This window comes from Radiomyces spectabilis (assembly GCF_025331425.1).
Source record: "Radiomyces spectabilis strain NRRL 2753 chromosome Unknown BYT42scaffold_8, whole genome shotgun sequence".
Taxonomy (NCBI): domain Eukaryota; kingdom Fungi; phylum Mucoromycota; class Mucoromycetes; order Mucorales; family Radiomycetaceae; genus Radiomyces; species Radiomyces spectabilis.
The window spans coordinates 1007796-1033325 of NW_026251933.1; the positions used below are offsets into that span (position 1 = coordinate 1007796).

At 40.7% G+C, this 25530-nt stretch overlaps 13 protein-coding genes across 13 annotated transcripts; 7 read left to right on the plus strand and 6 right to left on the minus strand.

Moving 5' to 3' along the window:
• Nucleotides 1–243: 243 nt before the first annotated feature.
• BYT42DRAFT_498646 (uncharacterized protein) lies at nucleotides 244–2298 on the plus strand (the record flags this gene model as incomplete). The annotated part of the gene is made up of 8 exons (XM_051564576.1): nucleotides 244–325; nucleotides 412–548; nucleotides 617–766; nucleotides 826–1005; nucleotides 1245–1562; nucleotides 1621–1841; nucleotides 1908–2004; nucleotides 2074–2298. 8 exons carry the CDS (start codon nucleotides 244–246, stop codon nucleotides 2296–2298), a joined length of 1410 nt encoding a protein of 469 aa, XP_051422386.1.
• A 2084-nt stretch (nucleotides 2299–4382) lies between these two features.
• On the minus strand, nucleotides 4383–5684 carry BYT42DRAFT_498112 (uncharacterized protein; the record flags this gene model as incomplete). Its single annotated transcript, XM_051564542.1, has 5 exons — nucleotides 4383–4715; nucleotides 4794–4859; nucleotides 4931–5135; nucleotides 5297–5355; nucleotides 5421–5684. The coding sequence occupies 5 exons, from the start codon at nucleotides 5682–5684 to the stop codon at nucleotides 4383–4385; spliced, it is 927 nt and encodes a 308-aa protein (XP_051422387.1).
• Nucleotides 5685–5954: 270 nt separating this feature from the next.
• On the minus strand, nucleotides 5955–7853 carry BYT42DRAFT_573992 (uncharacterized protein). Its single transcript, XM_051568790.1, has 5 exons — nucleotides 7544–7853; nucleotides 7124–7483; nucleotides 6963–7051; nucleotides 6532–6888; nucleotides 5955–6465 (listed from the first exon to the last, which is right to left on the minus strand). Exons 1-5 carry the CDS (start codon nucleotides 7601–7603, stop codon nucleotides 6450–6452), a joined length of 882 nt encoding a protein of 293 aa, XP_051422388.1. The 5' UTR covers nucleotides 7604–7853; the 3' UTR covers nucleotides 5955–6449.
• Nucleotides 7854–7941: 88 nt separating this feature from the next.
• BYT42DRAFT_534526 (pyridoxal phosphate-dependent transferase) lies at nucleotides 7942–10621 on the minus strand. The gene is made up of 9 exons (XM_051565457.1): nucleotides 10047–10621; nucleotides 9912–9976; nucleotides 9713–9802; nucleotides 9367–9637; nucleotides 9031–9288; nucleotides 8805–8966; nucleotides 8635–8738; nucleotides 8280–8563; nucleotides 7942–8207 (listed from the first exon to the last, which is right to left on the minus strand). The coding sequence occupies exons 1-9, from the start codon at nucleotides 10515–10517 to the stop codon at nucleotides 8140–8142; spliced, it is 1773 nt and encodes a 590-aa protein (XP_051422389.1). The 5' UTR covers nucleotides 10518–10621; the 3' UTR covers nucleotides 7942–8139.
• A 400-nt stretch (nucleotides 10622–11021) lies between these two features.
• On the plus strand, nucleotides 11022–11514 carry BYT42DRAFT_573997 (uncharacterized protein). The gene has a single exon (XM_051568791.1). It carries the CDS (start codon nucleotides 11051–11053, stop codon nucleotides 11342–11344), a length of 294 nt encoding a protein of 97 aa, XP_051422390.1. The 5' UTR covers nucleotides 11022–11050; the 3' UTR covers nucleotides 11345–11514.
• Nucleotides 11515–12477: 963 nt separating this feature from the next.
• On the plus strand, nucleotides 12478–15867 carry BYT42DRAFT_497920 (uncharacterized protein; the record flags this gene model as incomplete). Its single annotated transcript, XM_051564533.1, has 3 exons — nucleotides 12478–12692; nucleotides 13538–13578; nucleotides 15572–15867. The coding sequence occupies 3 exons, from the start codon at nucleotides 12478–12480 to the stop codon at nucleotides 15865–15867; spliced, it is 552 nt and encodes a 183-aa protein (XP_051422391.1).
• A 294-nt stretch (nucleotides 15868–16161) lies between these two features.
• Nucleotides 16162–16583, plus strand: BYT42DRAFT_615033 (uncharacterized protein; the record flags this gene model as incomplete). The annotated part of the gene is made up of 3 exons (XM_051571916.1): nucleotides 16162–16216; nucleotides 16273–16372; nucleotides 16436–16583. 3 exons carry the CDS (start codon nucleotides 16162–16164, stop codon nucleotides 16581–16583), a joined length of 303 nt encoding a protein of 100 aa, XP_051422392.1.
• A 77-nt stretch (nucleotides 16584–16660) lies between these two features.
• Nucleotides 16661–16912, minus strand: BYT42DRAFT_498070 (uncharacterized protein; the record flags this gene model as incomplete). The annotated part of the gene is made up of 1 exon (XM_051564539.1): nucleotides 16661–16912. One exon carries the CDS (start codon nucleotides 16910–16912, stop codon nucleotides 16661–16663), a length of 252 nt encoding a protein of 83 aa, XP_051422393.1.
• A 386-nt stretch (nucleotides 16913–17298) lies between these two features.
• BYT42DRAFT_483129 (uncharacterized protein) lies at nucleotides 17299–17475 on the minus strand (the record flags this gene model as incomplete). The annotated part of the gene is made up of 1 exon (XM_051563712.1): nucleotides 17299–17475. A coding segment is annotated over one exon (177 nt), but the record flags the coding sequence as incomplete, so codon positions are not given.
• Nucleotides 17476–20594: 3119 nt separating this feature from the next.
• Nucleotides 20595–21276, plus strand: BYT42DRAFT_594231 (oligosaccharide biosynthesis protein Alg14 like-domain-containing protein; the record flags this gene model as incomplete). Its single annotated transcript, XM_051570751.1, has 3 exons — nucleotides 20595–20726; nucleotides 20799–20921; nucleotides 21106–21276. 3 exons carry the CDS (start codon nucleotides 20595–20597, stop codon nucleotides 21274–21276), a joined length of 426 nt encoding a protein of 141 aa, XP_051422395.1.
• A 177-nt stretch (nucleotides 21277–21453) lies between these two features.
• On the plus strand, nucleotides 21454–22366 carry BYT42DRAFT_573999 (uncharacterized protein). The gene is made up of 3 exons (XM_051568792.1): nucleotides 21454–21897; nucleotides 21979–22029; nucleotides 22094–22366. Exons 1-3 carry the CDS (start codon nucleotides 21562–21564, stop codon nucleotides 22295–22297), a joined length of 591 nt encoding a protein of 196 aa, XP_051422396.1. The 5' UTR covers nucleotides 21454–21561; the 3' UTR covers nucleotides 22298–22366.
• Nucleotides 22367–23187, minus strand: BYT42DRAFT_574001 (uncharacterized protein). Its single transcript, XM_051568793.1, has 4 exons — nucleotides 23066–23187; nucleotides 22800–22995; nucleotides 22665–22736; nucleotides 22367–22580 (listed from the first exon to the last, which is right to left on the minus strand). The coding sequence occupies exons 1-4, from the start codon at nucleotides 23075–23077 to the stop codon at nucleotides 22453–22455; spliced, it is 408 nt and encodes a 135-aa protein (XP_051422397.1). The 5' UTR covers nucleotides 23078–23187; the 3' UTR covers nucleotides 22367–22452.
• An 840-nt stretch (nucleotides 23188–24027) lies between these two features.
• On the plus strand, nucleotides 24028–25173 carry BYT42DRAFT_574005 (translation protein SH3-like domain-containing protein). The gene is made up of 2 exons (XM_051568794.1): nucleotides 24028–24516; nucleotides 24591–25173. Exons 1-2 carry the CDS (start codon nucleotides 24043–24045, stop codon nucleotides 24705–24707), a joined length of 591 nt encoding a protein of 196 aa, XP_051422398.1. The 5' UTR covers nucleotides 24028–24042; the 3' UTR covers nucleotides 24708–25173.
• Nucleotides 25174–25530: the final 357 nt, after the last annotated feature.

Below are 25530 nucleotides of genomic sequence, written 5' to 3' on the forward strand. Positions count from 1 at the left end.
CTGCTCTATTCGACCATCCCCTCGTGAACCAGGTAAATCCCTCTAAAAAATTGCCATCGCGTTTAAACAAAAATGTGGAAAAAAAGGAAAAAGTATCAATAAGGCTGTATACGGTTGTCGTGGAGAAAGTGCAGTTTTTTTTTCTTCTTCTCATGACCTCTTGATGCTTGACTGGAACTTCCGGGCAAACCTGAATTCGATCACTCACAGATGAATGTTCTTGTAGATTACCAAAAACAAACAATGTCTTCTGCCGTACCTCATCAGCAGATATCGGCTGCACAAAAGCTAGCCGCTGTAAACGAGCAAACATGGCTCACTATGGGTAACTATTATTGTCTTGACAGCTTTTATTTTTTTCTTTCCCCTTCCATCTCGTCCCGTATCTGGTCTAACCATGGCCCATCTTAGGTAATCTTGCTGAAATGATGACGGATTACGACAAGGCTATGAATTGCTATGAGTCAGCCTTGAGACATAATCCTTATTCCATACCTGCCTTGTCCCAGATCGCGTCACTCTGCAGAGGCCGCGAACAATTTGGAAGGGTAAACAGAGCTTTTGTAAAACAAAAAGCGTCACCATGACAATTCATACTTACGCCTTCGTTCCTTAGGCTGTGGAATACTTTAAGCGCATCTTATCGATTCAAGAAAATAATGGCGAAACATGGGCCGCTCTTGGACATTGCTATTTGATGATGGATAATTTGCAGGAAGCTTACCATGCTTATCAACAAGCGCTATACCACCTTTCGAATCCCAAGGTAAGCGTAACTCGATAGCCATCCATTGCTGGATACTCATTGGACTTATTTGAATCCAGGATCCCAAACTTTGGTATGGCATCGGTATTTTGTATGATCGCTATGGATCATTGGAGCACGCGGAAGAAGCCTTTTCGGCTGTCATGAAAATGGATCCCAAGTTTGAAAAGGCAAATGAGATCTATTTCCGATTAGGCATCATATACAAACAGCAACAGAAATTTGACTTGTCACTTCAAGTAAGGCTCTCATCATTCCTCATCTCTGACATGTCTCTCACTTTTTCGATTTTTTTTTCTTTTTTTTTTTACAGTGCTTCCGCTATATTCTTCACTCGCCTCCACGACCTCTCACTGAATCCGACATTTGGTTTCAAACCGGTCATGTATATGAACAACAGAAAGAAGTATGACTTTGATTTCGTTTTCTTCATGGATCTTTGGATGAAGACCACGTATTTATCATTTTTTTGTTACAGTATGAATTAGCCAAGGAAGCATATGAACGCGTGTTGGCTGAAAATCCTGATCACGCCAAAGTCTTGCAACAGCTCGGATGGCTTTATCATCAACAAAACACGTCCTTTTGCAATCAAAATTTAGCTATTCAATACCTTACACGATCCCTGAAATCAGACAGTAATGATGCTCAATCCTGGTACCTTCTCGGTCGCTGCTACATGGCGGAACAGAATTACAATAAAGCCTATGAAGCCTATCAGCAAGCGGTATACCGCGACGCGCGTAATCCCACTTTCTGGTGCTCCATTGGTGTGCTTTACTATCAAATCAATCAGGTATGTTTCTTTTCTTTTTGGCATATTCATTCTCGGCTCATCGTGTTTTCTGTTGTAGTATCGGGATGCATTGGATGCTTACAGTAGAGCCATTCGTTTGAACCCTTACATCAGTGAAGTGTGGTATGATTTGGGCACACTGTATGAATCCTGCAACAATCAAATTCAAGATGCCTTGGATGCCTATCACCGAGCTGCCGAATTGGATCCCTCCAATCCTCACATCAAGCAACGTCTTGAACTACTTCGCAAATCCCAGGGTGCTCAACCTTCTCAAACGTAATTGATTTTTTTCTACCCTTGGACTGTATTGACCTTTTTTCGATGAATTAACGCGTTATCTAGTGCTGGCAATGCCCCTGTACCACAAGACGTCAGTAACCCGAGTCAATATCAAAATGGCGCCAATGCTCAGCCTTTGAATGGCGCGGGATATGGTCAGGTACGTTGGACCACTTGATCTAACCTGTCATACCCTACTTGGTCATTAATTCATTTTATTCATTTCCAGTCGGCACCTTCTGGTCCTCCTGCGAGCATGTCAGCTTATCATACTGCGGTGGGCGGATCACAACGTCCTCCTGTGGATGATCGCGTTCCTACGCCACAATTGCCCATGGTGAATCATGTGAGTTGTGTCCCCTCTTTTTTTTTCTTGTGTTCAAACTTTGTGTGCTCATGGAATCATTACGTAGCATGGCATGCCTGGTCACGAAGGCAGTGTTCCTCCTCGTGACTTGCCTACTCTTGGCGGCGGTCCACCTGGTCGTCACTCACCGGGCCCTTACTCGCAGTATCAAACACCTACACCACGTGAAGATGTTCGTATACCAGGTATTGGAGGCGGTCGTGCCTCCACTCCTTCGGAGCGATCGCCCATGAATCCCGTTCATCCGGAAGATGCCGCTCGTCAGCATCGCCAACAACCATCGTCAGGATCCATGATGCCTCCATCATCGCAGGCGAATCTTCCTCCCATGTCAGTGGGTCAGTCGCTTTACGCGAAACCGGAAATGCGTTCGCCCGATGTGCCTCCTCACATGGATACTAGCCGTAATGGTCGCAGTCCCGCTCACTTGACGGCTCAATCGCCCACTTCCCGTCCGCCACAGATACCAGCTCCGGCTATGAAGGCTCCGTCGCAGTACGAACAGGGACCGCAGCATCATTTATCGTCTCGTCCTGAACATCACGGCGATCCTTACCACGGCCACTACGACCATCATCCTTCGGCTTCTCTCCCTCCGGCACAACAAAGACCACTCCCGCCTGCACGCGAATATGAGTCGTCGCCTCATCCTAGAATGCCAGGAAGACCAACCGAGATGTCGTCCCCTTATCCTCCCAAGTTAGTGTCACCTTACTCCGCTCCTCAAGAGTCGCCTCATCGTACACCTATCATGCATCATGAAGAATCCTCGCGTTCAGCTTCATATCCGACTTCCAGCCCTTACCCCGAATCAGCACCATCGGTGTCTGGTCCGGCTCCCGCCCCCAGCGGTCCCATGGCACAGGCGACGGAAGGAATGGATGAGTCGCGAAAACCAGAGAGAGATGAACCACCGGCACGTCGACCCGTGACTCCATCGCACGAGTATGGACGTCCGTCTGAAACACGATCGCCAAGCAATGACTACCGACGGTATCCAGCTCCACCTTCTTCTGCGGCGGTCGATATGCATCATGAAGAACATGATATGACACCCAAATCAAAGGAAGGTGTCAGTGCTTCACCTACTACTTCTTCTCCACAAACCGCCACAGCACCCACTGCTGCCGCATCATCTACAATGGAAACTAACAAACCCGCTACAGCTCCTTCGCGACAACTCGATGAAGATTATGATGAAAGCGTCGCTGATACATTGCTTAGCATGGGTCGCGCTCCTCAGACCGCCATCAAGAGAAGCTTCTCACAGGAAGCGGAAGGCGAGCATAAAAAATTAAAATCCGATGATCATCAGGCGCAAAATGAGGTTAAATCGGCGTCGGATGTGCAACAACGCGAATCGTCGGCTGAAAAAGCCCATGGCTCTCCTGTCAAGGAACGCCACGAGACAACATCATCCGAGGAACCGTCAAGGGAAGTCAAGTCAGCATCGAACGCAGATACCAATATGGAGACAGATGACAAGCATGCTTCATCATCTGACAATGGAGGAGAACGAAACACTAAAGAATCCGTGTCTCCCTCCACCGAACGTCCTCCTGTTGGGTCAGCGTAACAAAGAAAACGAACTGAAATATCAGAGTGATCCAATCAACAGAACGACGATTGATACGTCTTGGCTCATCATATGTTTTTACTTCCTTTCTTTTTCTTTATTTCTTACTTTTTTTTTCCAACTATAATTACTTTTTTTTTTCTTTGCTTCTTCTCTTTTCCTTTCTTCTGCATTTCCTTGGATTTCTTCTTTGCTTTTTCTTTATTCTTCTTGTCAAAATGAATGTGTTAGCGATTGTGGCTGTATATGTTGAATTGTCTTTTTTTCTTCTTCCTTTCTTTTTTAGCTTCTTTTTGGATACTCAACCCACTAAAAAAATTCATAAACAATTGCCCTTTCTTTGTTTCCATCTGTCCATGCAGTAACGTTGATTTACTGGTGCCGAGCGTTCTGTACGGTATAAAAAGTAGCATGTTAGATAAAATGCAATGTCATGTGGGGTTTATTATTGTAATGGGTTATGTTGAAAATCTGGATAGGGCAAACTGGGCCAGTGAATTTTTTGATAGAGTGATGTGTGTGAGATGCTCACGATCAAAGGCTATTAAGAGTTCTTCAAACGTTTATAACGTGCTATATGGTAAAGACTTTACCATTAATTGTGACGCTGCTGGAGTCCTTCTTTATGCACATTCAGAGAGCTTCCTGTAGGTGTGCCTTCAACGAGCCCCTTATAATCAAGGCGGTACATCTTTGGAGGCAACCGTTTTCTGAAACGACGGTTGATGTGATTCGAACAGAGCAGCGCTGAGAACATGACAAATAAATGGACAGGTACCATGGAAAAGGCCGCAATGTATGTCTTGGTAAGCGCTTCCCTTGTAAACGTTTGATATTTAAATCGGCATCCCGGCAGTAATGTGCGTGGAAAGCACTTGTTTGATCGTTCATTATAATCTGAAAATGCCTTGTATCCACAGCAGTGCAGCTGCAATATGCAAGCTTTGTCAGAATTTCATCGTAGCATTTGCAATAAACATAGGTTTTGATTTTTAGAGTCACTTACATTGGCCTGAATTCTTGCTCGGCCATCGGATGAGAGATCATAATGCCACTGATAAGATAGCTTGCCCTACAGATAAGGAACAGTCAATGGTATGAGGGGCAATTCTTGATTGATTTTGATGGAGTTGAACTAAATACCTCGAGATTCCATTTATTTTTTCGGTACGAGGCATACCCGATGGCAGCAATCATTCCAAAACAAGGCCACAGTAAGAAGTTGTACACAGTAAGAATGGCCCGGTTATTGAGCATGATGCCGGCGTAACCAATCAGTGATGTAATGAGACATAAAGTACCGGTTGCCGTGATCACTGAGTCGTAGAGTAAGTGGTCATTTACTTGTCTGTATCACAAACACTCGATGCAGGTAAAGCAACTTACGATTTAAAATGATAGGCTGTCCTACAAGAACGACATCGGCTCGTAAATAAACTACATAAAGTTTAAACGAAAAACATATGAGAAAGAATGATAATGCTTAGCAATGGTATTTTTCTTCTCCACTTGCATTTGAAAATAGTTAATAAGCCCAATAATAAGATGGCTAATCCATAGATAAATAACTAATCATGGCATTGATGGTAAGCGTGTATGTTTTGAATGGATCATGTAAAAAGTCGCAGCTTACGATTGTATTTGAAAGAAGGAGCCACCATTTATGAGCGGTCCATCGTTGCTTCTTTTTAAGTGAAGGATCAGGTGCATACCGCTTCACAACATGAAAACTGGATGTGTCGAGGGACGTACGCGATGATGCGCCAAATGAACTCCTCGACTCGGTTTTCATCCACGGAAGCACCGGTCCGGAAAGGGTGGTATTTGTATCAAAAATGACGGAAGACCGCTGTCGCCCAGTCTGCAAGTAACTCGACGTACTGTTCCCTGCGCTCATAGGGACAGATTGAACAACGTGCTGACTGTGAGAAGAACTAGACACTGTATCCGTCGCGTAAGTAGCCGTCGATGACATGGCAGTTTGACTCATGGCTCCGCTGAAATAGAACAAAAGAAAAGGGCCACAGTGGGTATCTTATTATCGCTGAGCAATAATGGAAAAAAAAGAGAAAAGGATGCTGCAATGCGGCCAAATCTTGTTTTATGCTACTAGTGAAAAAGCACAGCAAGACAACTTCAAGGATAGACGGGAAAGGAAAAACGAGGTCAGGGCGAAAACATTGGGGTTAGAATCTATTTTATACTATTTATAGTGTGTAAATTGATACGCTCAAGGCAGGAGAAAATCCAATCGATAGCTCCAGCAGAACAAACGAACAGTTTTCATTGGATAAAAACCCCACTCTTCCACAGTTCATTTTGATCGCCACAATGTGCAATGGAAGCAAGAAGTAATGCAACATTTCCTAGTCTTGCCCCCCATGGAAACCTGTCACCACCTTGTTTCATGGCTTTGGTTACAAATGCATCCAAAAACACACAAGCTCTTGTTGCATTTATAATAATTTACTCCAGCCAACACATGTCTCAACGGTTCCTCACAGATCGAGTGCTTCAAACTCGTCCTGCGGGAGATCGTGGTAAAAGTGGTATATATTTGTTTGGAAAAATGCAGCGTCATGTAGGATATTCCATGTGATAATTGACTTGGGGAAGGGGAAGGGGGTTACACTTCGGGGATATACACAATGGAGAAAACCGTTTAAATACGGCTGTAACTGTGATTGGAGAACGTTTGAGCAATAGTTGTATCGATCTGCCTTTACAAAATGAAATCGGCTTACCCTTGTTTGTTGGTAGATAGTATGGAGTGCGGAGAGAAAGTTTCTGGAGTCGGCACATTGTTATGAGGTCTGTAAAAGGATCCAATCGATAGATGATCGACAAAGCCTGCTGATTGTTGTTGACGTTGTTGCTTGCTGATAACTTTCTCGTTCTTTTCGTAAGTGTCACACACCCACAGTGCAGCGCCTACAACGTTGGTCCACATGAATAACAGATTGAACAGGGGAATCAATTCAAGTGCAACAGCTACAGCGCCAAATTCACAATAGGCGGCTTTATTTTTCCATGCCCATCGTCTTGAATCGCTGACAGAGAATCCGCGGAATTCCAAATCATAGTGAATATGGTGCCCCCAACTAAAACAAATCCCAACCATCAGTTTTTTCTCGTATGGCTTTTTAGCAGTTAGGGAAACCTTTTTTTTCCTTACCATGCGGGCCATCCATTGATATAGCATGAAATAGCTGTACCCACCACGGGAATGAGGTTCAAAGGTGCTGTGATGATCAGGATCAAGATCTATTTTTATCCCAGTCCACTGGTAAGACAACAGACGAAAAAGAATTCTGTAAGGGAAAAAAATCAAGGTACCTGTGCGATAATGAGTATGTAAACAAGGACGAGACCGGACGATACACCGCGACAACAGAGGACGAGACCGGATACTGGAATACGGGTATCAAACATCCGCTGAAGTCCACGGGCCTTGATAGTAGCATCGAAAAGAACGTCTTGGAAAATAGGCAACATGAGAGCATAGAATATCAAGTCAAATATTGCCGATTCCAGCAAGACAAAGATGACGGAAACGAGCCAAGCGAGCCATGCAGGACAGTTCGCATTGATCAAAGCGTGGGCTTGCAGTGGTAACAGAAACACAAATGACAGCACAAGAGATACAATGCCGACAATCAAAGTCAACAGAAACGGACACAGTGCTTTCATCCATAACTAAATCATGAATTGAGTTGACTGTCGGTTTGGTTTTTCGTTGAAATCGATCGTCAGTACCTGAGGATGAGTAAGAAAATAAAATATCCCCGCAATGGGATATGCAGAAGGAGCCGTCATTTTTTGAGGTCGAAAGGAGGGACGAAGCTCTGTGGAGGCTGAAGCAGTTGCGGGGACCAAGGGGCGTACGTAAAACGGGACGAAAACGAACACCACTCAAATTTGCATGAAACCAAGGATCCTATTCACGTGGCCGAACACCCATTTAGCAATCCATCAACAAAGCCACTCATCTATTCTTCCTTTCAATATTGCTTCTGCCAAGATGTTTGCCGTTTTATCACGGGGTGTCTCTCAATATCACGAAAAGGTAGGCGAAATTTCTAATATTCAAGAATACAAATTTTTGGTCAAGATCATATCAATCAAGGTAACCAATACCGTAAATTTTAATAGATAACAATAGCATGCAGTCATTGAATAAAAAAGTACAAAGAATGCGGATTAAGAAGAAGTATAGTGAAAAACAGAGAAGTCAAAAAAAAAGGAGGGGAATAGTAAACTGTTGTCGTCTGTACAGGATCTCGACAAAACGAGATCAAAGGACAAAAAGGGTTGTCGACGAACAGCGGCAGCAACATGACAAGCCTCAGTAGTTAACTGGAACGTTTAAACTTAAGCATCAGCAGGTCACCAATCTCGCTGAGTTTCTCCAATGTATCATCTATAAGAAAAAGAACGATCCTTACGTCAGCTTTTTGGGAACAAGAATAATAGTATACATCTCGGAACTTACCCAGATCTTGACGTGTATGGGAGGCCGAGACGCAAAACCTTGCCCGAGAACTGATAATGGGGGTGGCTGGATACCCTACTACGCAGATAGCGATTCCCCGTTTTAACGCCTCTCGCGAAAATGCACTGATTTTGGCAGGGTTGAAAAGCAGTAATGGAATCACAGGGCTGCCTTCATCTCCATACACAATAAATCCCATTTCGCGCAATTTGCTCGCAAAATACCGCGAATTATCGGCCAGCTGTTGAATACGCTTTCGCCCATCGTCTGTCCCATCTTCACCACTGTAATTGTATTTTGGTCAGAAATGCATGACGTACACACCATGCAGGAAAATGGTGATTAGATCACTTACTGAATAATGCCCAAACTGGTCAGGACTTGCTGTGTCACTGGAGGACTCATGCTCTCGGCATAGCAGAATGTATGGTTAGTCAAGCGTAGGTGATCAATGACTGCCTATATCATTGATGAGTTCATCCGGCCGCGTCAATATCATCCTGTATTCCCAATCAAAAAGCTAACCTTATCGCCTGCAATGTAACCGCCCGCGGCACCAAAGGACTTTGTAAAGGTTCCCATCAAAATATCCACATGCTTCGGATCAATGCCATAGAAATCGCAAACACCACCTCCGTTTTCGCCTAACGCACCAATGGAATGCGCTTCATCCACGTAAAGATAGAACTATATCATTCGTCCAAAATAAGAAGATCGATCAAAGCCGTCTCACTCACTCCTCAACACTTACTTTGTATTGTCGTTTTAACCGAATCAACTCTGGCAGATTGACAATGGATCCTTCCATGGAATACAGCCCCTCCACAATGATCATGATCTTCTTCCAGGGACGATGTGTTCTCGGCTGACCTTGAGAAATCACTTCCCGTAATAACTGCTGCAAATCAATCATATTGTTATGCTTGAATACACGAATGGAAGCTCCAGATAATCGTGCACCAAATACAATTGAACTGTGATTAAGCTCATCCGAAATAATTAAGCAACCCTATCCAACAAAAACAAAGTTAGAAATTTTACTCTTAAAAATGACTGTGTACACTGCGAATTCAGATGTCCCACATACTTTGCCAACCAGAGATGGAATGGTCGTTGCATTGGTAGCAAATCCCATGGACACGATAATGGCATCCTCTTTCCCAACAAACTCGGCGACCTTTTTCTCCAGTCTGTTATGGAGATCGGATGAACCCGCTTCCAGACGACTGCTCGCCACGCCAACACCATATTCACGAGTGCATTCTTCCACGGCATCCGCACAAGGGCCAGTATTCTGGGCAAAACCAAGATAATTATACGATGCGAAATTGATGGTCTCAATTTTTCGTCCAGTCAACCTACGAATCAGCACAAAATGAATATGCCAGCTCGGACGGCGCCCGCCCAACTTCCCAATGATTCCTTTCTCTTACTTGAACGTCTTGTTGAAATCTTTTGATTCCCGCTCAAGAACCATGGTCTTTCTTGTCGGAACACCGGTGATGGGTCGATTCCAGCAATCACTACCGAACGCAAGGCATCAGCATAACAATACTCCAAGGGTCTGAGGGTGTCCATGGGCCATTGGGGTCGTCACGGCCGTGCGATGAGAGATGAAAGAGTTGGACTTACCGAATGCGAAGATACATGCGTCGTGTATAGAATGAATCAAAATCAGAGACCAGAGGGGCATAACCCTTATTATACCAATGGAGGTTAGTACGAGGGTAAGAGTGACATGAAAGGCATGCATTACAGTTGGCATACCTCGTTTGTTCTCAGGTGGGCATATTCTTTTCGTTTAAACAGTTTACCCAAAATGTCTCGCAGATGACCAAAGAGAATAAGAACCAGATAGTTTAAATAGGTCGATACGAGGACAAATAAGGGAGCGGCTTCCATCTTTTGCTCGAAATCTTCGTATTTGCGTTGAGCCGCCGCCACGGAATTGCGACGTTGGGCGGCAGTAAGGTTGGATAACCCTTTGCCTTTTCCGTCTCGCCAGACACTGTCCAGGGCGGCGAAATCTCTTGGTGATAACGAGTGGTCGTTGGCATTCTTATGGCCGGGCACTGCAAGAGCTGGATGAATCCCGGGTGGGTAAGCGGAAGAGACGGAATAAGCTCGACGAGTCTTTCCTACAAGGGAGGACAGCGAAAACGTTCGAGGCCGAGTCACTGTTTCGTCTCGTTTGACGGGTTGGATTTCTATACTAGGCACTTGATATGTATTGGCCATCGGTCACGGGTTTTGTTTTCGGAGGCTTCAAGAAAAAAAGCTTAGTGTCCTTGGGTGGGGCTATTATTATCCTTTTTTTTTTCTTTCCAATGGTTCAATGGATTGAATCAAAAAAAAAAAAAAAAGAAAAAACGAAGATCTGTGCGATAAAATTTTCTGACTTTCTGTGACGGGTCCTGGGACTTCCTTATTTGGACATCGGCGATCCAAGTTTCTTTTGAAGACAATTCAAACCCACGCACTGTCACTCCACATTCAACAATTAAACTCGCCATTACAGTCACTTCAGAAAGTAAAGTCGCTGATTTTGAATTTAATGTCGTGCAAAAAATTGTGCGTTCAACAATGATGTCGATTGATCCAAAAATAAAATCGTGCTCACGTGTTATGAACTTACGTTTATTTTTAGTTGTCGCTTAGTACTTATCCAATTTTCTTGGCATCAATTGTTTTTAAGAAAAGGGGGAGACGAATTTCTGTGTCCATTTTACTTTCTTACTTCCTATTTATAATTTATTTTACAGATATTGAAGATGAGTATGCAATTTTTTTATGAAGATGGACAAGGGCACGTAGTTGATGAGAATGGAGTTGAGCCGATGGATGTTGTTGTGGATGAGAAGCTATTCGCTATTGAAACAATAAGTTCTCGTACTCAGTTCCTAATGAATAAACCTTCGGAAAGGCCTAATCCTGTAATGCATCCAGTTATGGATAAGAGGAATAGTGAAGATATTGATATAGAACTATGCAACAAGCGACGCTATACGGTTTACTCTGATGAAGACAAGACTAGATTTTTCATTTATTTTTTAGCAAATGCTTGAAAGCTTCTGCTGCTGCAAGGCAATTAGGTATTCATATTCGAGTAGCACAGAGATGGGTCAAACGTTATTACGAGGACCCTGAAAGCATCTTTGAGAAGAAAAATAAGTCAGGTTGGCATCGGATTCTTGGGGAAGAGCATAAACAGTTTCTTTTAAATAATATTGATGAGAACCCTTCTGCCGTTGTCAATGAAGTGGTGGAAAGTTTGAAACAAAACTTTGAAGGTCTCAACGTTTCTCGTAGTACTGTTTACAACTTTATGACAACTCGGTGTAATCTCTCAATTAAGCAAGCACAGTTTCATCTTGTGGAAAGGAACAGTGAGGAAAAGATTCAGCAAAGATATGACTGGGTCCAAAAGTGGCAGCAAACTGACCTGGATTTCACAACAAATTGTGTTTTTCTTGATGAATCAGCCTTTCACATTAATTTGAAACGGGGTATGGCTTGGTCAAAGAAAGGCACTCCTGCAATAGTTACAGTGCCTACAACGAAAGCAAATGCAACATCGATTTTAGGTGCAATATCCTCAAATGGCTTAATTAATGTTAGCTTGCGAGTTCCAAAGCGTATCAAAAAGAGAAAGCTTGGACGTGCGACTGATGGTTATAGCACAGAGACAGTGACAGGCCATTATCTAAGCTTTGTAAAGGCTACTCTCGACGAAATGGACAAGTATCCCGAAATGAAGGGACACTACCTTGTCATGGATAATGCTCCTATTCACAACTCAGCAGACATTGGTAAATATATCAATTCACGAGGATACAGATTCGTATATCTTCCTCCATATTCTCCTGAACTGAATCCAATTGAGCAGTTCTGGTCAGTTGTCAAAAGTAAAGTTAAGCGAAATAAATTTTTGGAAAAAGAATCGCTAATGACTAGAACTAGTGAAGCATGCGATAGCTTGTATTTGACTGATTTCAAAGGCTTTGTTTCTCATTCTGTCAAATGCTTTGATAAATGTTTAAACAAGGAGAGATTGTAAAGAGTTTTCTTTTTTTTTTCTTTTTTTGTGCAGGCTGTCTTTTTTTGTGCAGGCTGTTTGTGTAGACTGTCTTTTTTTTGTATACGCTATCTTTTTTCTTTTTGTCATCCTTCTTTTCAGCAACCTTTTCTTTTTATCGCGATGGTTACAATCAGCAGAGAACAGGCTATATGCATGTTTTACTGTGAACTGTATAATGAATCAAACGTCGTCAAGTTATCAAAGTTGATTGATGACATGAACAATATCGAAATCTGCTACTCGGACAATCCAACAGAGCCTATGCTCCTTTGTCAAACAAGAATCAACCAAAACCCTGTCAAATTCAAAACGTACATCAGCAGAAATGTGATTTCGTCGCATGTAATAGAGAATGAAATGGTTCAGGATCACATGATTCGGTAAGATATACTTAAAACCCAGTAACACACAATTTTTAAATACAGACGCATTAATTTGGCTTTTATTTTAAAATATCAATAAGCTTTTCCATCAAACATTGATCATATTTTTTTTCTAAATAATAATTCCATAAAATAATGAGCATATTTGTCATCATCTTTCTTTGTTCTAGGTATCCATCTTCTTAATTTTATCCAAAAACCCTACTTTATTTCATTAGTGAATTTATTATCATTATATATATATTATGATTATCTCATAGAATTAGTGTGTATAAAATTATTTCATCACGAACAAATTCTTTTGAATGATTTATGGTTATATGTCGCATTTGTAGTTTTGTACTGATACCATTATAACTTGAAAAACAATCTGTTATAATGAGACTTACTGGATGGACATGTTTTTGTATAAGGTTTAACAAAGTATCTGATTGTTATGCACTGATTACAGGAGGATCAGTACAAGCTGGACAAGAGGGTGGTGTTAAGTGCTTTCGCAAGACAAGGACAAGACAAGATAAGAAAAGGAATACAGTAAAACAGGAACAAGAAACAAGAATGAAATCGAAACAAGAATAGAAACAGGAAAAGAACTAAGACAAGGACAAGACCAAGATGGAGAACAAGGTAGTGCAAGAGAATACACACAACACACACAATTCTTGACTGCGGTTTATTTCATAAAAGAGATCAGATATTTATACTAAAAGATGCAAAACAGAAGAGACAATGATAATAAAATAAATAAATGAAATGTAGAGCATAACATAAGGTAATACATAGATCAATAAAAGGAGAAAAGACAACGATAGAGAAGAACACAAGAGCAAGTATAGAGGTAAGCGCATGAACCAGCATGGCAACAGTGAAGAAGTGTGCTTGGACCAGTAATACACATGGTCATGCATTATCGCCAAGACAATGTGTGCACAGGAATGGTCATGACACTGATGTACGATTTTCAATAAGGATAAGAAAAAACTTTGATAGAATTGAATGTCTTTCATATCCACCAAGTACCCATTTCTTTTCAGAAATTCCTAAATAATAATATACAATAATTTAAAAAAAAGATATATTTTGCATCATATATGAGATTATCTACTTCCTTTACAATTTTTATTCAGTTTTTTTTTTCTTATACAGCATTCGTCAATTTCAACAATTTTGTCAAGTCCTATTATAAAGATAAGAAATTAGAAAATAACAAAACAATAAAACAATATATACCTCCAAGAATATAATCATGTTCTTTATTATCTATTTCATTAATAATATAGGGTAAAAGGAACTTGATAAATGGAATTTAAATTTTAACAAAGAGGAACAGCCACTACCCTCAGAACGTATCATGAATGTTGACGACCACACAACATCATGATACCACACCCATAGACAAGTAGCAACACTTTGTTTATGCTACCCACGTCAGACACCTCCTCTGACCATTTATTTATTTAAAAACACAATTAAAAAACTATCGATACACTTTTAAATATTTTTAAAAATAAATTATCATTTATTTAAATATTTTAAAAATTGTATCTTTAAATACACATTTATTATCTAAAAATATATGTATTTATTATCTTGATATAGATAGTTCCTCAAATAATATTGATTTCTGTGTTCTAATTTTTTATATCTAAAATAACTACAACAGACATAAATTGTATAAGACCAATAATCGAAAATTGTAAAAAATATATAAAATGAACACAATTTGTTATTTAGAAGATAGTTTATTATAAATGATAAATATATTTGTAATTGTATTATTTCATCTATTTGAATTCCTTTATGAATGATAAAAAGTTATATTTATTGATAATAATTTATAGTTAAAAAATAAAAAAATACTTTAAAAATATAAAAACAGATAGATAATAAGAAATATCCAACAATAAAGATGTATTCAGAAATTATAAAATATTCTCTTGTTAATACAGAAAATATAATCAGATTTTATGATTTTCAAATAATATGAATGTAGAAAATTGTAATTATATTTATTATATATCTTTCTTTTTCAAAATAGAGACGTTTTTAAAAAATATTATTATTTACATCTTCAAATTATTTTCTATTTTCTTTTTAAACAATTTGTCATCTTAGATATTTTTTCATTTATATAATAATTTAAACTTTATTCATCAAGGTAAATCAGCCATAATATGATCATGTATTTTTTCGTGAATTTTTTGAAACCAAAAAGAAATATGATTTCTATCAATTCCAGTCAATAAAGAGACTTTGGTTAGTTCACAAGCTAAATAAAATTACATTAATGTATGAGATATATATAAATATATTCATTTACTTACACAAAATATATCATAGATATAATAATTCAATGATTTTGAATGGTCTTAATTTTGATCATGTAAAAAAAGAATTTACATATAATCCTTTCTCTATATTATGTTTATGACAATACATTTGATATGTGTTTTTATCAATATATTCTTCTTCTTCTTTAAATTTTCTTTTTCTTGATCCTATTGTTAATTTTTTTTCGAAACATTTTTTACAATATTGTATTTTTAAGATATTTTATTCTTGTAACTATTTAATAGCTTCTTTTTCATTTGTAATAGATCTAAGAAAAGATTCATATGTTTTAAAAAATGACATTTTGTTGAATATTGTAGAAAAAAGAAGAAAAGAAAAGAAGAAAAAAATTTTGAAGAAACAAAATAAATTTAGAACTTTGTACTACTGGGCTATTGGTATCTCTTGCCCATGATTCTCAGTAAAGTGAACAAAAAAAAAATGAAAGCACAGCTGACACTAGATACACCAATATTAACACTCTTGTTACTTTTATACAGCGAATCAACAACAGGTTGTGCAATTCTTGAATACATGTTTTCTACCTTATGATCCGGGTAGCGACCAACTCTATGAAGAGAAAAATGTTACGAATGGCGACATATTTTCAACATTATTGCAACATACAGAAATATTCAATGACAAGAGTGTCACGTCTTTCGGAAACTGGTGTTCATCAAAGAAAGTTGACTTTTTGATGTGCAAGCCCAAAAGGAAACGTTATGCCAATAATTCAATGATCTCTGTTCGGTCGCTATACATTCTAAATAAAGAATATTTTAGTAAGACAGGATGAATATATGTTCTAAGAATACAAATGCAACGGATTAATTTTTTTTTTGAAATTTTAGCCGAAATCGTGAAAAGGATTGTTCGATTCCTGACTGAATACCAAACAGAGATTCGAAATTTGAAGAAGCAAAGATTCAAAATATTGGGTTATGCAAGAAAGTCAGAAGGAGCCGAAGACCACAAAACATGGATCAAGTTATTGAATCTCATGTGTCGACAGTTAAAAGAATGATCGTTAGTCGACCACGTGTTCGTCTCTTATAATTCTCAGGCTAATGATCCGTTGGCTGAATGAGATATGAAGCAGAAAGATGAACTGCTCACACAGTTATCTGCGGAAGGAAATACTCAAGGTAAGCAAATCAGTGTCTCATTGTATCCAAATTTGTTGATTGCTTCTTTTTACTAGATATGCTGGCGTACATTACGAATACAGAAAAAATTTGCTTGGTAGCATTGGACTACGCCGGCTTATCAACCAACTGCAATGACTTGTACGGCTTCTTGACGTAAGCGGATAGTTATGAAACCCTGTGAAATCAGAATAGCTCATTAACTGCTTTTTGTAATAGACAACATCCAAACCTTGAAAAAGTCATGATCAACACCATGCCAACCGAGAGCGTCATTCATGTCTATGAACGAAATCGGCTATTGAATGAGCCAGAAATGTTAAAAAAATTTGAATGCAGGAAGAAGCCATATCAACGATCAAAGTAGGAAAGATTATTATTGTGTCCAAAATTTGTATGTTTAAATAAAAAAATACAACAAAAATATATGAATTGTGTTTTCTCTCATCCATTGGCATGATTGTTATCCTTGTCCTTTTTACAGTCCTTAAGAAAAGCAGGATATTGATGATATTTGAAGGGACTAGCGTAGAGTGATTTGAGTGACATTAACATAGGCTCTGTTGGATCGTCCGAGTAACAGATTTCGATATTGTTCATGTCATCAATCAACTTTGATAACTTGACGACGTTTGATTCATTATACGATTCACAGTAAAACATGCATATAGCCTGTTCTCTGCTGATTGTAACCATCGCGATAAAAAGAAAAGGTTGCTGAAAAGAAGGATGACAAAAAGAAAAAAAGATAGCGTACACAAAAAAAAAAGACAGTCTACACAAACAGCCTGCACAAAAAAAGACAGCCTGCACAAACAGCCTGCACAAAAAAAGACAGTCTACACAACCAGCTTGCACAAAAAAAGACAGCCTGCACAAACAGCCTGCACAAGAAAAGACAGCCTGCACAAACAGCCTGCACAAAAAAAAAGACAGTCTACACAACCAGCTTGCACAAAAAAAGACAGCCTGCACAAACAGCCTGCACAAAAAAAAAGACAGTCTACACAAACAGCCTGCACAAAAAAAGACAGCCTGCACAAAAAAAGAAAAAAAAAGAAAACTCTTCACAATCTCTCCTTGTTTAAACATTTATCAAAGCATTTGACAGAATGAGAAACAAAGCCTTTGAAATCAGTCAAATACAAGCTATCGCATGCTTCACTAGTTCTAGTCATTAGCGATTCTTTTTCCAAAAATTTATTTCGCTTAACTTTACTTTTGACAACTGACCAGAACTGCTCAATTGGATTCAGTTCAGGAGAATATGGAGGAAGATATACGAATCTGTATCCTCGTGAATTGATATACTTACCAATGTCTGCTGAGTTGTGAATAGGAGCATTATCCATGACAAGGTAGTGTCCCTTCATTTCGGGATACTTGTCCATTTCGTCGAGAGTAGCCTTTACAAAGCTTAGATAATGGCCTGTCACTGTCCCTGTGCTATAAAATGTTGCATTTTCGGTTTGGATGTGTCGGTAGCAAGGGATGTCCCCCTAGAAAAAAAAACGGTTATAGCGCAGAGTTCAACTGTAGAGAACAAAGCAAAGATATAGTACAACACTGTGCTTTTCTTTTGCCGTTGCTGTTCTAGTATTGCGATTTTTCTATGAAGGTATTACCAACAGCATAAACCGGTTGTTGTTGCTCTTTTGGAGGTAGTCCATACTCTCACCTCCCAAGAGAACTCAAGTCAAAGAACATGATTGACTGAATTCAATCAGCTGCAATGGTTGGTATCAAGGACGTTCATCCAGAGACTACTAGCCGCAAGCATCTTCATTGTTGAGGTAGGTCAAGAAAATATTGATAAAGAGAAGGGAAATAATAGGGGCCTCTATTCACTCCAGCGGAATTAGGTCCAACCCCAAACTCCGCGTTATGTGAGGTGGAATTTCGACGCGACCTTTGTTACCCTTTCTCCCACTCTGGACGACATTGCGGGTGCGTATCCACAAGCTGTCCCATCTGAAGGTGATGATGAAGTTCTTCACTATATAACTTTACAAGTTTTGTTTCTCTTGATCCCGCCTTGGTGGCACTGTCTCGTAGAGATATAATCTTTCGCGTCTGGAAAAGCACTTTTGCAATGCGAGGGTTTCCGATATTACCTGCTTAACCAACAAGATCCGGAATTGCAAGAGGTGAATACCTTTCACTGCCTATTGCAAGCAAGAGGAGGGTGTGCAACTCCCAAATACCAGCAGAAGAGCGCGTCCGGTAAGTGCTGCGCATAACTTGTCTTTATTGCGCTATCAAGAGCAAAATCGACCGTGCGCAATGGTGCCATTCGTCTGACAATTCAGCATGAAGAACAGGAGCAGCCAGACCGTAACCAGTGGAGTTGCAGTGCCTTCTGCCTGACGCGTCACCGAACTATTCTTGAAAAATATTTTGAACAAGATGCCAAAGCTAGCCTGTTAGCCGAACTTAAGCAATGGAATTTATCGATGGACAGCACTGATGTCTGAAAGGAACAAGTTCGGTCAAAGGTGATGTCGGATACGCATGCTTCCTGTTCAACTCTTATGGACCAAATTATTGTGGAAAAAACACCTCACGTTGACCGCAGCAACAATTCTCCTTCCGCTTCATTTCCACCTCTAATGCAAGCACTTCTCAGAATGAAACCAACTGGGAAAATTCCAACAAGGAAAAGCATCAGCATCCACAGCAATGCGACCATTACAGTAAGCGATTCGTTACCGTCACCATCTGCAGCTTTTTTTGGACAATGACAACTCCAACGAGTCCTCATCCAATGAATCTATCTCTCCATGGTTAATTCACAACGTCAATGTCACTGAACTCTTTCGTACATACTAGCAACGAATAACCCTAACCGACTCGGAATTCAACATTGAAAATGACTTGCAAGAACTCCTGGCTCTTTCTTATATTCTTTTTCTGGCATCGAATGAAGACATCACATTCAAGTCCCAGGGTTTGCCCTAGCGACATGACACTCCCTATGTGACCATGTTCTCAACAATTTGATGGAAACGACCGACTCTAGAGAGGGCAACCACCTCAAAGACGATGAATTCATGACCATTACGCGAATCATCATTGGGATTGATGCCAAGACGAAATCAATGGGGAAAGCCAATGATATATCCGTCGGGATCAAAGGTGTAAAAGTCCAAGGTGTCAGCGAGATTGAAAATAGGATTGTTTTATTCACAATGAACCCTGATGCAGCATGATTTCGGTTAACCTGTTAGATTTGGTGAGGTCACGCCTGGAAATAGTTCCACAAGAGAACACTGTTTTTGCTTGGACATTCTTCGCCTGGGAATCGCACGACGAAAGGGCAATCTAAAATGGTGCTTGGGTGGTCGCCTTGCATTCATATCTCGTTCTTCGTTTCCGTAAGCACCACAAACACTTGTATACGATGACCGAAATTGGTGCCATGGCCGTTGCCTCTTCCCTGTCGGAGCTCCACTTGTTCGCTTAAGAACCTTGATATGTTGTCCGACATTGATCCCTGCTTCTGGAACCACGGTAATGCTACTGACGACTTCGAGGTGATGGCGGACCAAATGAGCAGAATACTTCTCCCTTCAGGCTACGATCTACCAAGAGCCGCCACTCCCAATTTGTAATCAAGTAGTGTTAATAACGGTTTTGTGGTCCCCATCTCCGAATTTTATGCTCTCATCGACAAATCTCGTAATAAAGTCCCGTGGTTGTCATCACGATATTAAACCAAATCGACCCATCCTCAGTTTAGTCCTCACTCCGCCAATATTCCCCCATTCCACAGCACCTGAGATGATTAAAAAAAAACCAGATTTTGTGGATTGATGACAATGCAGTGCAAAACATAGGCAGGTTAAAAGAGGATGGGAGTTCGGGGCGGTGTCTATGATTGCTTGAATATCTTGATCAAAAGGCTATAAGGACAAACTAACCGTTATTTCTAGTTTCTATAGGATACAGTGGACAGCACGAAAAAACTATTCTGAATTCAAATGTTACTATGTGGTTATGCGATTTTGCTACTGTACTCATTTGGGAAAACCATGCCCTTCGTTTCCGTTGTTGAATTTTTGTATTATCTGTGTTCGTTTCATATCTTGACATACTTATTTTATTTCATTTTATTCGAGCATAATGCATTTTGGTGATAAAATTTTTTGACAGCGCCAAGTGAATTTTCACAGCTTCATGTATCTGATATTTTCCACCATCCTCATTTTGCTGATCACTCGGCTGTGGCAAGTTTTACCATCCTCCTCACACAAATCGAAACGAACCATAAATGTCTGTAGTACATGCATTGTTTTGGGTTCTGGTAAAAACGGTCAGGTCAATTGTTGGTTGAATGCCTGTCGCTCATCTGGCTTCATTAGGAGGTCATACCACGGAAATGTTGCAAATGATGAAAGGTCTCGATCCAGCAAGATATCAACCGCGCTCTTACATTATTGCCGACACGGACGCCTTGAGTAAAGAAAAAGCTAAAATGCAGGAAACAAACTTTGGTTCCAGCGCTGACCAGGTAAAGGATATACCGTAGACCAAAAATAAAGAATAACACTGTAAGAAGAAAGACTGATTTGAGAGCTTCTAGTATGCTATTCACCGAATACCTCGCGCTCGTCACGTAGGTCAGCCCTGGGCAACCGTACCATGGTCGTTGGCAAAAGCTGTTTTACAGTCAGCCACTGTATTCTTTCGACAAATGCCCGATCTCGTAAGGCTTCTCTGTGGAAAAAAACTGTGCTGCCTGAACATGGAAAATAATGACATGGCATAGATTTTATGTAATGGTCCAGGCAGCTGTATACCCATTTGTATCCTGGCCTATATTTCCAGAGTATGTATTGTCGAATAATTGACGTGAGATGCGATTCCCTAATATTTTCAAATTTGCATAGTACCTTGGTATCAAAGCCATCCAAATCATCTACGTAGAATCCTTTGCTCGGGTTCACACATTGTCGCTGACAGGCAAGATATTGTATTACTTTGCGGACGAATTTATCGTTCAGTGGCCACAGTTGTCCCAACGGTATAAACGTGCTAAATACACCGGGATTCTTATCTGATTATCTTGTACGATGATGAATACGATCAAAGTAGCCTAGAAGGAAGATCCCCGTGGAATTGCAAATAGAAAAGAAAACCTACCATGTACAGAATAATTATCTACAACATCACTTGAAATCATGAAGAAATTGCTAGAAGAATATTCTGATAATGAATAGGACAGGGTGTTAATGAGTTGGCTCTGAGCATCACTTGGAAGCGAACATAACAATTGAATCACCGACATCGCCGGACCTTCTTGTGAGGCCCATTCGAGGTCCACTTTAGCCGATGCTCTTGCCACCATGACAAACGTAACCTTTTCTGCCTACGCTCTTCCTCTATTACACGCAGCCAAATACCCTTGGGCCGAAGTATGCGGTGTATTATTAGGCAAACTTGGCGCGACCGGTGTGACTGATGTAACGCATGCGATTCCGTTCTTTCATCATTGGACCTCTCAAACTCCCATGCTTGAAGTCGCCTTACAACAAGCGGAATTATACGCCAAGCAAAAAGATCTCACCATCGTAGGCTGGTATCAGGCGAATGAACGTGAAGATGATAAAAGTCTACATGCCAATGCCATCCGTGTGGCGGACACCATCCGACGAAATTCTCAACACGCCTTGATCTTCTTGGTAACTACCTTTCTCTCTCTCTCGCTTTTGACCCTGCATCCCAATGACCTGAAAACTTTTTTTTCCCTTTTTGTATCACAGATCAGAAACGAAAAATTGGCCAACCTTGAAAAGAATGAAGGCGCTATCACGGTAAAGAAAAAGCGAGAATGGCAAGTAAAAGTGAACGTGGTTATTAATGTGAGATGAATGTTAGCCGTATATCTACAAAGAGCAGCAATGGCGACCCGTGTCTCAAGCTTTCACACCGGGAAATGAATTCAAGTTTACCTATGATGAAACCTTTGCCAAACTACGGGGCTTAATGAGTGGGGCTGTTTACACCAAGGTGAACGATTTCGACGAACATTTAGAGAATGTCTCTTTGGATTGGTTGGAGCAAAAACATATCCCACTGTAGAAGCAGATCTACACAGTCCGTAAAATGCATCTTGTAAAAAAAACGTGTTATCGATAACCAGTCATCATGTTTCTTTCTTCTTTTTTCATTGCGTTTTTATACAATTGTGTTGTTCTTGTTTTATGGGTTGAGTGAAAAACTTTTTTTGGGGGGGTCTACTGTGCGAAAGGGTTCTCGATTTCTTCCATGCCATCAAAAGGTGAGATCAAAATGACAGCAGTGCCACGCAATACCGCTAATCCTAACTCTCGTGTTTGGCTTGTAACATATCCAGTTTCCAGATCTAATGGTTTTGGCACGAAATCAAAGAATCAGTGGCTGTTACTTGCACCCCTCCTGCACCACCATCATCTTTCTTCGCCTTTACCTTTAAGATATTCGATTGTGTCGTCCAATACCAGGTTCAACAGTTGATCATATCCCATTAGTTTACCCACAACTATAACCCGTTCCATAAGTAAATCATACAATATATCATGGCATGGTGAAAAAAAAAAGTTACCTTCTCGACCGCCATTGAATCGTACGCGGATCTTCTTCTCCATGTATTTACTCAAGTCCAAAATAGATTCTTTCTTTGGTTTCTCTTGTTGTTGATTGTTGTAGTAATTGCCGCGACCGCCACGACTTCCTCCACGTCCACCGCGACCTCCTCGTTCGCCACCTCGTCCTCCGCTGTGATAATGACCGCGACCTCCCTACAAATGGACAAAATGGTAACAAAATGAGTAGCTTGTTATTGGCACATTGAAAACGAGAAATGCCTACTCTTTCTGACATGTTTTAGCGAAAAATTTGTAAATCCTGTAGTTATGTCAGCAAAGCAAAATGGGTTGGATTCACGATGCCCAAAGAAGTCGAATCTTTAAAAAAAAACCAAAACGAATAGAATAGCGGCAGCAGAAAAAAGAGAACCTGCAAAAGTGGGATTGTGACGTCAAATGTAAATTAAGCCTCCGCCCAACTGCCATATTATTTCATGCATTGAACCTTGGCACTTGCGAGGATGGCTCGGCGCTTAAGCATGACAATAACTTGAGTGCACTGATTAATTTATGGCATATTAAAGCAAGAAGGAGTAGTCAAAAGAACTCCTGCTGAACTGCGAAAACTAGAAATCAGCCTTGAGATGGAACTACAGAGGCACATTTTTTGTTGCGAACGCAACGCTTGAGTCCACAACCAAATAGTCAAATTGCGACGTTTTGTCTACCAGAGAATAAACCTAGCCGATTGGAAAGAATAGTAACGATAGACGCATAGACGATTGGGTTAGTATGAGATTTCACCGGATTGGAACGAGCGGATGTGACTTTGAATGTCCGGTACGCATTCGGTCTCAGTCCGAGCAAGTAATTGTGTCGCCAAAGCGTGTGAGAGATCTTCCTTCTTTTTTCCCCGGCCTAATAGGTGAGTAGTGAGATGATGCCTACAGATAACAAGGATAGAGGAGGGGAGATAAGTTCGAAATCAAGCGCCCATACAGCAAAAAGGATAGAAGATGGTCAACGGATAACGATGGATTGATACGATGTGATCTACTGGAGAAAAATACGGATGGATGAATGAACAGGAATTATATGAGCAAGCTCCGCCGCCGATATCATCATGGACACATCCAATTCAACCCAATTTCAAGCTGTGCTCTCCTCCCTCGATCCATTGAATCAATCGCCTTGAAATATGACAAAAACTAAATGAATTCTTTTTGGTTGAATTGAATTGAACAGAGGTGTACATTTGCAATGGTCCACGCCCCTAGAAACAGCTTCCTCGCTCCTGGCGTCAGCCGTTACAGCCGTTCTTCCGTGTACGCCAAGAAGGCTTTGCACAAGCGTCAGAAGAAGGCTGTCGCTGCTCCTTCCAAGGAAACCGCTGCCGAAAAGTCCGTTGAAGTCAAGGGTGCCAAGAACGGTGGCAAGCGTACCATTCCCGCCCAGAAGGCTCCTCGCTTCTACCCTGCTGAGGATGTTCCCCAGCCCAAGCTCTCTCGCAAGTCCGCCAAGGCTGTCCCTCTTCGTTCCACCATCACCCCCGGTACCGTTTTGATCTTGTTGGCCGGTCGCTTCCGCGGCAAGCGTGTTGTCTTCTTGAAGCAATTGGACAGCGGTCTTTTGTTGGTCACTGGTCCTTTCAAGGTTAACGGTGTTCCTTTGCGCCGTGTTAACCAGGCCTATGTCATTGCCACCTCCACCAAGATTGACCTTTCCTCCGTCAAGGTACGAACCATTTTGGAAAGACTGGATAGGCGCATGATTGGAATATTTGATATTGACATGTGGGTTTGTCGTAGGTTGATGACAAGTTGAGCGATGCCTACTTCAAGAAGGCTGCTTCCTCCAACAAGAAGGAATTCTTGGAAGGTGAACAGGTAATTATCAATAAGAAAAAACGGCATTATCCTTCATGATGATGGGAGACGATGTTGCAGCAAAAAAAATCAAGGGAGTACAGCATCTGACATTATTTTTTTGGGGGGTGGTTTATAGAAGAAGGCTCCTCTTGCCGAATCCAAGGTGGCTGATCAGAAGGCTCTTGACAAGGAAATCCTTGCTGCTATCGCCAAGCAACCCCTCCTTGCTCAGTACTTGAAGACTTCCTTTGGCCTCAGCAAGGGTCAGTTCCCCCACAACATGAAGTTCTAAGCGAACGATACGCATCAATTGATTGAATAAATGGGAAAAAGACAAAATCCAGAACAATGTTTTACTGTCGACCTCTTACTTTATATATGGGATATGATTTGCTGCATACGTGTATGGCAGTTGAAAGGGGATACAAAGATCGTTTTGTCATGAAATAATGACCGCTTTAGGTGTCATGATAAACTATTGATGGTATAGTGTGAACCGAGTCTGATTACTGTTCAGTGGATCGCAGCATTTTCCTGTTTGGGATTGTGTGAGTATTATGCGCATACGTCATTGCGTAAAGAGAAAGGAATTGGGTTTGATGTCTTTTAGTGAGAAAAAATGGCATGACATCTATTCCGAGGAAGTTTGGGTAGAGAAACTTCTTACCTCAGCGTGTATTATAGTTATCAGAAGGTTTTGTGTTGACACGTTCAAAGTTGATTCCGTCATCGGTTTTTCACAAATAGTCATGCTTTGCCTAGATGATTGTATCAGTATCATAGGTCCAAATGTCAAATTAAATGCAAATTAGAATGGATAAGCTTATCTTTGCGCTGGAGATGTCAAAACTGCAAATGGCCAATGAAGGAGCGTCGCTAA